Consider the following 12,692-nt stretch of genomic DNA (forward strand, 5'->3'; position numbering starts at 1 on the left):
ATGTAGGGACCAAGGGAACAGGACTAGGCTGGTTTAAATCCTATCTGTCCAGTTTGTTCATGTAAACAACATATCTTCTTCACACTCCAGAGTTACTTGTAGAGTACCACAGGACAAATTCTCTTTATATATATATATTTATATATATGCTTCCAATTGTAAATTGTAAACATCATCAGACAGCATGGGATAAATTCTCACTGTTATGCTGATGACACTCAGATTACAGGTCTTCAGGACATTAAAATATGGACATAAGTTGTTTTTGGACCAGAACCTCTGAAAAAGAATCTTCTTCAGTCAGTCACTTGATCTGGATGGCATTAAATTGGCCTCCAATAATAAAGTAAAGAATCACTGTGTTATTTTTGACTCTGCCATGTCATTTAACTCATATATTTTGCTAATTTCTAGGATTTGCTTTTGTTCATCTCCAAAATATTGATAAACTTAAAAATATCCTGTCCAGGAGAGATGCTGAAACACTAGTCTATGAATTTGTTACAGCAATACTGGACTACTGTAATTCTTTGCTATCAGGAAATCCACAAAATACAAATAAAAGGATGCAGCTAAAATAGATAGATAGCAAGAGTTCTGATGAAAATTAAAAAGGGAAATCATATTTGTCCTATTTTAACTTCTCTCCCATTGCCTTATTAAATCCATAAAATTATTAAAAATTCTCCTTCTCATACATTAATCCCTTATGTGGTATGAGTCTGTCCTATAACCGGGGGTTGGAACCCCTGCTTTGTCTGGTGGTGTCAGGGCATACAAGCCTTGGCCCTGTTGTCAAACTGCCTCAGGGCAGCTGCTGCTACTATCCAGTAGCTCACCATCATCAGTATGTGAACATGTGGGTGGACGGGTATTATGAAGCACTTTGAGGCCCTCTGGACTTGAGAAAGAACTATAGGCCTTTATCAAGACCTATAGTTTATCATCTGAAGGAACCTTATGTGTAACTGCTGCTTGGTCTTAATAAAAGGACTCAGTTGTAGGTCAGTTATTTCATGAGGATGCCTCCAGTGAGGGTCTCCCTTTGGGAGTTTTCCTGGAATATTCCATTGGGGGAGACACAGAACCAGGACCAGAGCTCGCTCCAGAGATAACTTATCCTTTCTGGTCTGGGATTTCCCAGTGTGTTGCTGGGAGAGGGTTGTCTGGATCTAACTCCTGGAACTGTTATCCCAGTGACCTGATCTCAAATTAGAAGAAGACAACGCCTGAGTAAATTGAAGAAATTTGGCAAAGCTATATGTTAGTAATGTAAATTATATGGTTTCATGTCTTACTGTTTAAGGTTCTGTAGTATTAACATTTTGATAATTTTTTGAGTATAAACAATACTCAAGTATTTTAAAATGATGAAGTTATAGTCTATTATTTGGGAACAACGTGGGGCTATTGGCCAGGGGACGTATTGAACCTACCACATTCAAACCCACTGATGATTACCTAGACCACCAAGACTGGCTGCAGTCCAGGGACCTAACATGTTTCCTAATATGGGCCTGTGTTTGTCAATGTGCTCCTATTACAGTCACCCAGTTCATCACAGCTTCAAGAAACTAACTATATTTTTGCTCTTCTGTTGCTTTTGCTTTTACTGCAGCATATTACTGCAGCAACAGAAAAGATAGATAGATAGATAGATAGATAGATAGATAGATAGATAGATAGATAGATAGATAGATAGATAGATAGATAGATAGATAGATAGATAGATAGATAGATAGATAGATAGATAGATAGATAGATAGATAGATAGATAGATAGATAGATAGATAGATGCCTCCATTTACAATAAAGTAACTGAAAAAGAAATGTTGGAAAGTTGAAACCAAAGTTATTGTTGCTAAGGTGACTCATTCTCTCTAATATCCCAGTTTTGGCCCCAGGCTGTTGAAGTTCTGTGTGAGCCTGTCTGTCTGGGAATCTGCAATTAGCAGACTTCTGGAGAACTCATGAAATGGTATGTTTGTTGTTTTCTCACGCCAGGATCAGGAAGCTCCACACCTACCTTAGCTTGAGTAGGGGCGTGGAAACCTTTTGGCACGGTGTGAAATCGCCCTTCCAGTTAAAGTGTCCTTCCTTAACCTGATCCGACCAGACGAACAACAAGCGCGAGCGGACTCTGGGCTCACTGGAACCATTGGACTTCTTCCAGTTATCATGATTCGACTGTCCCGGTCATCGTTGGTGTTATTTTTGTTTGGGGTGAGTTCAGATGTATTATGTGTATTTTATAGATACCTTGTAAAATCAAAAACCCTGTTTCTCTCAGGTAGAAACCTGCGACTTTAATTTTCATCGCGCGCAAAGGGCGTGGGTCTGCGTCAACGTCACTCCGCGCTCTGACGTGCTGAACAAACTGATCGAAGAAACCCAAAAAACTGCTGACGGTCCTAAAATCTGATGAGCTGATTTACAGAACGATGGGTTCATTATTATCTTCACTTTACGAAGTATTGAGGCCATAAAAATAGATTAATGAATAAAATGAAATGAGAATAAATTCGTAATAACATGGGAATAAAGTCATTTTTCGAAAGTCAACATTAAGAGAATGAAGTTGCAATTATCTGAACAGTGATAATATGACCAGAATACAGTAGTTTTATTTAGTATAAAAACTAAATAAAACACACTTTGGGAACCCCAAAGTGTGTTTTAATTTAGTTTGTATTCACATACAATATTATGACTTCGTTCTTGTAATATTATTGCTTTATATTCTTGTAATATTATTGCACGTGTTTATTTTCGTAATTTCATGACTTTGATCTCGAAATGTTATGTTTTTATTGTCTTACTATGACTAATACTCCGTCTTAGGTTCAAGCTCCCTGAAGTGTGAGAGACATTATTTTCAGGATCAGGCCATGTTCTGTAACTGCAAGTGGACTGCATTTAATTAAATGTTTCTATCTGTTGCATTGCCTTTAAGCAACATCCTATAATAAATAAAAATGTGTTGTTATTTGTAATTTTGGTCTCAGAAAAATAGATTAATTGCAGAACATAAACTTTGATGATGCCAAATCAAAAGCAAAAACGTAGTTGTAATGTAAAAAGTTCGTATCCCAAGCTATGTTTTTCATATTAGAATGTATGATCATGTTCCCACAGTATAACAAAATAGTCCTGGAACCTTCTAAATATTTTCTTTTTCATGTTTCTTTCCGGCTTCAACTGTCTGGTTCTACTGTCAACAATGCTGCGTTTCCATTGTGTCATGATGAGACAACCAGACCTGGCTTCTATGGCAAGCTCTTGTAATGACATTACACCAGTTAGTTGACTAGCAAAATAAAATTAAAAAATGGTGACTCGAAATTTCACCAACTAGCATTTTGTTTTCTACAGTTTAGTTAGACTCAATTCATTTTATTTTATAGTGCTAATTCACAGCACAAGGCACTTTACAAAAAGAGTCAGTTCAGTCCAGTCATACAGAGATTCCAAGCCAAGTCAGTAAATTAAAATTTAACAAGTGTCTCTAAAAGGGGACCCAAGTGCCCAGCATGGTAGGTCAAATTGACCACAAATGTTTGTTTTTGCACAGACCCTTCAAAGTCCACAAGACACCTCCCACTGCAGTATACATCGTGGTGCTGTGTCATTTGTGTGGATTATAACAGTATAGTAAACACAGTAACCATAGTATAGAAGAACAATTATTACGAGTTCAGAGCAGGAGGAAATAATTATCAACGAGCTTGAACATCTCATTTTATTTTCCATGTAGCTAAAAAAATGCCAAACAACAGAAGTGTGCAGTAGAATGTTTGCCTGCTGCATTGGACCAGAACCAAGCAAGGAGAGTTGAGAGCTTTCCTAACAACCATGACTGTTAGGATTTATTGTAATCTAATATTGTATGTACAACTGAATTGGAATTAGGGCTGTTCTATGAAATGTGTGGAAATAACATGCTGTGCTATAAGCAAACTGAATAGAATTCAGTTCAGTTTAATTTAACTGATTTTACCCATTGGGCAGCATGGCTGCTATAGCTACAATAAATGCTTTATTACAGAATGAAATAAATAATAGAAACAATGTGTCTGAGTCAGACAATATTAATATTCACAAAAACCAAGAGTCAGTTTAGGGCTTGTAGTATTTTGAATTGACAGCAGGGATGGTTTATTCTAACCAAATCCTTGTGTATCTTTCAGTGAGAAAGATGTCAGCCTTTCTCAGCTATTTCCATTGTCATTGTTCCAGTCTCAGCTTTGCTTCTATTAGCTAATCAACATGAATCATAACCACTTGTTGATGAGAATCATAAAGTCAAGTTGACATCCTGGCCGAAAAATTTCATTCAGTATGCAAGAACCTTTATTTAAAATCTTGCGCAGACGCCCTGCCTAGGGTCAGAGAAGACTACCTGCTGAGAAGGCTGAGGTCTTTTTTGCCCGCAGGGGGTGCTGCTGAGGACCTTCTTTGGCTCTATGGTGGCTTCAGTCGTCTACTACAGTGTAGCATGTTGCAGCAGCAAAAACATGTTATCTACAGCCAAGAGGAAGCAGTTAAAAAAAAACTCATCAGAAAGGCCAGTTCCATGCTAGGATACAACCCAGTGCAGGTGATGGTAAACAAGGAAGGCAAAAACCTTTACATAGCACCTTCCAGCCAAAGGCAACTCAAAATGCTTATACATAACATAGAAGAACTTTAGTGGAAAATAACATTATTGGTGGACAATGTCTCCCACCCCATGCATGAAGCTGTTGCTGAACTGGAGATCTTCTTCAGTGACAGACTGCAACATCCTACGAGTGTAAGGATCGCTACTGTAGATCCTTTCCCTCAGAAGCCATTGACTTTCTAACCATCATTTCTCCCAGCAAACTTGCATACCTGCTGTTATTTGCATATTTTTTTCCTGGTGAAGTGCACCAACAAGTCCAGGCAGTATCATTCTGAGCTGTCAGTACTGTATAAGCAAAAAAACAAAAAGAAAAACAAGGTCTAAAGAAACAGGAAAAAGCTAAAAACCCATAACTTTATATTGTTGGAAATAATTAATTGCTGGATTTTTCTTGTGTTCACAGATTCAGGCTATTGTTGTGGTAAGAACTCATCTGTTGCGTTATAAAAGGGAGTGGGTTCTCCCTCCAGTACCTTTGACGGAAAATCAAGACTACACTCAAAAGGAATTTATTGCCAAGGTGAGAGACTCAAACATACCTCACTGATTCAGACATTTTGGTGTATCATGAGAGAATCACAGGTAAATTAGATTGATTTATGTTGCTTTTGTTTTTTTGTTCAAGTTAAAATGAATGTTTTGTCTGTAAAGACAGAACAAGCACTGCTGCTGAGTGGACAGTGGTCTATTTTCAGCAGGTACAGCCAGTGGCGGAGCCAGATGGGGGGCTGGGGGGGCCAGTCCCCCACTGTCATCTGATTGGCCCCCTCAGTGCTCCCCCCCGATGATTGACATGTAACAGCACCAGGTCATTCCTGTATATTATTTGGAATCATTCTAAGCCAACCTGATGTCTAAAGAAGAAAAACAATAATGTATACAGTACAGACCAAAAGTTTGGACTCACCTACTCATTCAATGCGTTTCCTTTATTTTCATGACTATTGACATTGTAGATTCACACTGAAGGCATCAAAACTATAAATTAACACGTGGAAATATGTACTACACAAAAAAGAGTAAAACAACTGAAAACACACCTTATTTTCTAGTTTCTTCAAAGTAGCAACCTTTTGCTGTGATTACTGCTTTGCACACACTCTGCATTCTCTTGATGCGTTTCAAGAGGTCATCACCTGAAATGGTTTTCACTTCACAGGTTGTGCCCTGTCAGGTTAATAAGTGGGATTTCTTGCCTTATAAATGGGGTTGGGACTTCTGTTGTGCAGAAGTCATGTGGACACACAGCTGATAGTCCTACTGAATAGAGTGTTAGAATTTGTATCATGGCAAGACAAAAGCAGCTCAGTAAAGAAAAATGAGTGGCCATCATTACTTTAAGAAATGAAGATCAGTCAGTCCGAAAAATTGGGAAACTTTGAAAGTGTCCCCAAGTGCTACAAAGAAACTGGCTCACATGAGAACCGCCCCAGGAAAGGAAGACCAAGAGTCACCTCTGCTGCGGAGGATAAGTTCTTCCGAGTCACCAGCCTCAGAAATCGCAGGTTAACAGCAGCTCAGATTAGAGACCTGGTCAATGCCACACAGAGTTCTAGCAGCAGACACATCTCTGCATCAACTGTTAAGAGGAGACTGTGTGAATCAGGCCTTCATGGTAGAATAGCTGCTAGGAAACCACTGCTAAGGACAGGCAACAAGCAGAAGAGATTTGTTTGGGCTAAAGAACACAAGGAATGGACATTAGACCAGTGGAAATCTGTGCTTTGGTCTGATGAGTCCAAATTTGAGATCTTTGGTTCCAACCACCGTGTCTTTGTGCGACGTAGAAAATGTGAAGGGATTGACTCTACATGCCTGGTTCCCACCGTGAAGCATGGAGGAGGAGGTGTGATGGTGTGGGTGTGCTTTGCTGGTGACACTGTTGGGGATTTATTCAAAATTGAAGGCATACTGAACCAGCATGGCTACCACAGCATCTTACAGGGTCATGCTATTCCATCCGGTTTGCGTTTAGTTGGACCATAATTTATTTTTCAACAGGACAATGACCCCAAACACACCTGCAGGCTGTGTAACGGCTATTTGACCAAGAAGGAGAGTGATGGGGTGCTGCGCCAGATGACCTGGCCTCCACAGTCACCGGACCTGAACCCAATCGAGATGGTTTGGGGTGAGCTGGACCGCACAGTGAAGGCAAAAGGGCCAACAAGTGCTAAGTATCTCTGGGAACTCCATTGGAAGACCATTTCAGGTGACGACCTCTTGAAGCTCATCAAGATAATGCTAAGAGTGTGTGAAGCAGTAATCAAAGCTAAAGGTGGTTACTTTGAAGAACCTAGAATATAAGACATGTTTTCAGTTGTTTCACACATTTTTGTTAAGTATATAATTCCACATGTGTTAATTCATAGTTTTGATGCCTTCAGTGTGAATCTACAATTTTCATAGTCATGAAAATGAAGAAAACTCTTTGAATGAAAAGGCGTGTCCAAACTTTTGGTCTGTACTGTATATAAAAAGAAAATGTATAAAACTTTATATAAGTAAATAACTTTATATAACTTTATATAAGATGACATATATAAATAGATTGATATCAGGCGCAATACCAGCCTCCTTTATACTTGTACTCATAACAACAAGCTGATATTCTTCTCCTGGATGTTTCAGTTGCTGCGTTGTGGTGCAACTCAAAGGCTAAAGCACTTCATACCTGGTGGTGATGGTAAAACACCAATAAGTTATTTACTGATCTTCCACAAAAAAAAAGAAAAGAGAAAAAACCGAAGAGGGCCGACAATGTTCTAGTTTGGAGCAGAGGTGGCGCTAGAGTTTTTTTCATTGTCCATCAAAGAAAAAAATCATTTTATTTCCAATTTGTAGTCATTAAAACTAAACATTTAGTATTTCTCTGCGAGATCGTTTTTTAAATCAGGTAACATTTCACGAAATTATGTGATTAGAAGACGGCAGAACTCTGATTGTTTCCTGATCCCTCAGCGGGAGAAAAACCCTGCAGAAGCGGATCAGCTGCTGGACTCTCCAAAGTCTCTGGTCCGTTAAAGCGTCCAGATCAGAGATGATTCTCTGACAGATATTGTTCTTAGTATGATTAATAATGAGCTCCACGATGTTCTCTGTGCGTAAAGTTGAAACTGTCTGAGCACCAAGTGGTCAGCTGATCACAGTCTGGACAGAAACCAGCGAACTGCTCTCTGTTCTTATCAAGATGAGGGTGAGGAGGGAATCTGACATATTAACTCAGTTAAGTTTTTACTGGTTTTGTTTTTAAAACACCATTAACGTAAGCAGTAACTATATATTGTATATTTGGCGTTTGTCATCTCGTATGATTAATTTGAGCGTAACCGTGGAGCATTTATGCGCATTAATTGCCCAGCGCTCTGCGCTTGTTTCTGTCTAACAAATCTGCACTTTAATTTCTTTCCTCTCTCAACAGTCAGCTGTTATTCCTCTACTTAAACTACAATAAGTAGATCACATTCTCTTTAGTTTTTCTCTGTGTGCTGCAAACTCATTAAATGTAAACTCATTAGAAGCCCGAGCCTCCGTTAGGCAAATAATTCTGGTCCGACCAGAACTACTTTTACCTGTCAAAACATATTAATGTAGACTATTTAGCCACAATTTTATGCGGTTTAGTTAACATTCACCTAATTGAATCCAGATCCCATCACACATAAAGCAGATAAATGCATCTAACTTCTTCTCCGTAGTGACACAAACCACTGACTGTGGCTCCAATACCTTATAACAAAAGAAATTAAGCGACTTCACTTAAATTACCAGCACTTCACCTGCTGTGGTCTGAACGCACAGACTCACAAATTCTTCCTGGTCGCATCTGCAGAGAAATATGCGCTAATTCATCGGGCAGTTGGATCTGCCTGAACCAAACCGAACAATTAAACTCTGAGAGATTTTAATTTTTTTTTTAACCCTGTGCGCGATTCGGTTATGCGTTTTTGCCAGGACCCCCCAATCTTGGAAAAGTCTAGACTTGTCCCCCCCCCAAAAAAAAAATTCAAGAAACGTTTGCATTTAAATAATATCAATATGAAAAGGCAAAAGAAACACAGAATTAAATAAATCTGCCATTTATCTAAGAAAAAAAATGAATAAATTTTTAGGTCCCCCCTACCATTATCGGAACAATGGTTCAGTCCAAAGTGTATAGGAGCAACAGCAGCGCTGCAAGAGGCACAGGCTGGTCAGAGTAACTCCTCACTTTAAACCTAAGGTGAGGAGTTAGCTGTTAGCTGTTAGCTGTGGCTGTGCAGCACAAACAAAAACACTCCAGTAAGTAAATACTTAAAGCAAAAGATATGTAACACCTTTTATTTACATTCACTGCTCAATAAGAAGAAACACATTCACAATAAAAATCAGACTGCAGTTTGTTATTTTATTACTTTGGCTGAATCTTGATAAGCTGCCTCATTAGCAAAACTGCTACACTGCTTTCATAGACTTAAGCTTTTTTGTCAAAGGTAGTAAACATCTCATTTATATTTAACTCTTTAAGTTTTAGTTAATTAGAAGAGTTTGAAATGTGAGGGAGGGGCTGAGGAGTGGCCGACAGCTCTGTGTGGGAGCCGAGAATAGAAGAGAGAACAGATAGAAAAAAACAGAAAGCTGCCTTAATTTCTCACTGCCTTCAATGTAGAGCCTTTAAAACCACAAAATAAAATCTGAATATTTTTCTATATAAACTCTGGTACTTTTAGTCTTACGTTTAAATTATGATACTTCCTAGATATTCATTCACCCTGCTTATTTACCCAGGACATGACAAAACTAAAAAAGGCTTAAAAATAAAGCAAATGAAGAGCTGTAACTGAAGTTATGATTTAAATAGCCCATAACTTGTATTGGGAGCCATTACAATAAATCAATGTTTATGAGGAATTTTATTAAGAGCAGTTATTCATTGAAGCTTTTTTATTTAGAACATTAACATTTTGTAAAGGTGTAGCAGAGAATAGATCAGTCAGACTGAACAAAACAACAAAGCAACATTTGAATTTTAGTTTTTACTTCTCAACTGTTTGCTTACTTAGAAAAACACGTTTGATGTGCATTACTAGTCATTTTTGGTCCTGCTGCTTGAATGTGGTTTAAAAACATTTTAAACCACATTTTATGTTACATTTCACTGTAACTTTGCCGACCCCCACAAAATTGGTCTTAAGAAATTTTCCTGTTGGGATCTACGCCCTTGGCGTTTCGGTTCCATTACCAAAATGACTAGCAGAGCAGAAGGTTAAAATTAACTCATCAACCACCACTGTGTTCAGGGGAGTACTTATTAATCATCGCAAAATAAATATCAAGCCTGAAAACCTAATATTGTAACGGACTGAATGTTATGTTTTTAAAGTAATCTCTGCTCGACTCGAGGAGTACAGGCGGTTGCCACGGCAACAGGTGTCCTTAAATAACAGAGAGAGAGAGAGAGAGAGAGAGAGAGAGAGAGAGTAAAAAGGTAGAAGTGGTTTTGAGTTGATCACCTGTTCGGTTTGTTTTATCTTTGTTGTGGCTCATCACAGCCGCTGTAGTTTCTGAACATTCAATAAACGACAAACTTGGACTAATTATCTTGTACGTCTGTGACTATACGTCATTTACAACAAACATCAAACACGGTAAATATGTTTCATTAAGTATTTAGCAAACAAATGGCCAAATGGCTTCTACCGCGATAATTATGTGAAGTTAAATTGTCTAATTTTAAAAAAAATTGTTTGATGCTCTCTGGAATCTTGCTTTGAGCTCAGAGTCTGAGAGGCTTTTCTTCTATCAAACTAACTTTGTTGCTTCTTATTTAGTGGAAATATTGATGTTGATGAGATTTTCTCTAAAATAATAACCTTTTTCAACCTTTATAGCTCCACTGTAGAAAATGAGGCTCTAACATTCACAAATGACAGTGAAATAAAATCCAGTCCAACATCTGGTTTGAGGTGATTCCTCTGGAACCTGTTGGAGGAAAACATCCCAACTTCAGAAGATGAGCTTTAACCTAACAGAGCTCTGTGGTTCCTCCTGTCAGTGTGAGAGTCAGGGTGAGGAGGCGCCATGTTAGGAAGAGAAGCTGCAGGATCTTCAGAACAAACAGGTCATGATGCTGGGCTACTGATTATCCCTCTGTCTCAACACAGGATCACTAGAACCAGTTTGAAGCTAAAATGAATGGTTATATGCCAGACATGGAAAACTGGGATGCACTCCATGCCATGATGTCCAGGATTTAGCTCTCATGGCATCTCAAGGTGTCAACATTGCAGCCAGTGGACTGAAGGAAATACAGCTCCATTCTGTAACAATGCTTAAAATTGCTTTAAATTGTCATTATTTACAAAATAATGCAAAGTTGGCACTTTTAATAGACTTTTAATACAACTTTTAGAGCAACTTTGCATTAAAAGTGTCATTATTTACCGAATGACACTTCATGACAACTGTCATAAACATTCATAAAGACTTCTTTATGTTCATGACAGGTGTTATGTCATGTTTATGACAGTGTCATGTCAGTCTTATGCACACCCCTTCAAATAAAGTACTACCAGCTACCCAGCTTTTATTGCTTCGCAAAAACTTAATCAGCACAGAAACTCCAAAGCACACAGAGAAGCGGTTTTATATATATATATACTTTTGTCATCGTACCTCCAAGAATTTAAAACTACTTTCACCCCTGGGTACAGCCATCAAGTGAACACAATATCACTCCTGATGCAAATCAGTCAATGACTGAGCTGGGTAAAAGGGTAGATACTAGGTCAGGTTTGCTCCTGCTGTTAACATGCAGAGCCATTTGTTCTGCTTTTCAGCGCAGTGAAATCATTGAATCTGCTTCTATTTCAGATCCGATCAGACCAACAGATTGGAACAAATGTTATTTACTCCTTAGAGGGTGTCGGAGCAAACCAGCATCCTTTTCATGTGTTCGTGGTTGACCCTCTTAATGGAAATGTTCGAGTGACCAGGAAGCTTGACAGGGAGGAGATTCCCCTATACAAAGTAAGTTTTCAGCTGTAATTGAAATAATCTGTGTGAAATGTGAACAAAAAAACTTGCATGATTTCCAGATACAGTACAATAAGAGATAATAAGGCTCCAATCTGGCTCAGCTTTAGCTGAACTATTTACCCTCATTACATGCACTGGTATTCCCACATAACATAGATGGCACATGATCCGTGTTATAATTAAAATTTGTATTTTATACTGAGATTGCGTTTGGGGCTTGAATGACCTGAGGGCTTAGAATTATAGTCGATCTGAAGAAGCGTCTGACAGAGCATGATTGCTGAGATGTTTCTGAGCTTCTGCAACAATATACAGAAAAATCATGAAGATTATCACTTTTCAGCTTTCATTTTTTCATATTGTGTCCCATTTGAGAGGATCAATTTAGGAATGTTTTCTAACATGACAGTAAAAGAAAATAGATGAATAAAAAGCGACACCTTTCCATACTTGTTTCTTTAGAGATGTTCTAGTGGGCTGTAAATTTACACATTTTTTTCTTTAAAGGTTTTATCAGCTCTAGTGGCCTTTATTTGATAGTTAGTTGATAGGAAAGTGGGTAATGAGAGAAGGGGAAGACAAAGGTCATCAGGCCGGGAATTGAACCAGCGACGGCCATATCAAGGACTGAGGTCTCCATATGTGGATTGTGTTTAACCCCTGGGCCACCACAGCACAGCCTAAATTTACACATGTTCACCTTATCTGCTTAAAAGTTTCAGCCAAGAGATTTGACCATAAATAGAAAACTGTCTCTATTTAAAGTTTTGAGGGAGAATTTTAATGCATCAGCTTGTCTATTGAAACAGTTCAGTTGTCAGTGCTCAAAGGGTTTTGACACATAAAAAGTGAAGGAGCTGTGTTCACCACCACCACTCCCACAGCTGCTTCTGTGAGACAGCACTGCTCCCTGGACATGTACATCTGCAAGGAAATCAACTAAATCTTGTGCACCCTCTGCTGAACACACACATTACTAACTTCTTTAGTTTGTTAGTTTTGTTTCCTCTCA

The 12,692-nt window shown here is 38.4% G+C and overlaps 1 protein-coding gene across 2 annotated transcripts in view; it reads left to right on the forward strand.

Moving 5' to 3' along the window:
• The first annotated feature begins 2,035 nt into the window (after positions 1 to 2,035).
• LOC103464197 (desmoglein-2.1-like) overlaps positions 2,036 to 12,692 on the forward strand; it is a 31,898-nt gene continuing 21,241 nt past the window's right edge. Inside the window, exons 1-3 of one of the 2 annotated variants that reach the window (XM_008408147.3) lie at positions 2,036 to 2,223; positions 5,067 to 5,183; positions 11,516 to 11,671. In XM_008408147.3, the coding sequence (XP_008406369.2) occupies positions 2,179 to 2,223; positions 5,067 to 5,183; positions 11,516 to 11,671 (318 nt within the window). In that variant the 5' untranslated portion in view covers positions 2,036 to 2,178. The remainder of the gene's footprint in view (positions 2,224 to 5,066; positions 5,184 to 11,515; positions 11,672 to 12,692) is intronic. The other variant, XM_081606686.1, reaches the window with a different exon arrangement.

This window comes from Poecilia reticulata, chromosome 4 (assembly GCF_904066995.2).
Source record: "Poecilia reticulata chromosome 4, P_reticulata-male-v2, whole genome shotgun sequence".
NCBI lineage: Eukaryota > Metazoa > Chordata > Actinopteri > Cyprinodontiformes > Poeciliidae > Poecilia > Poecilia reticulata.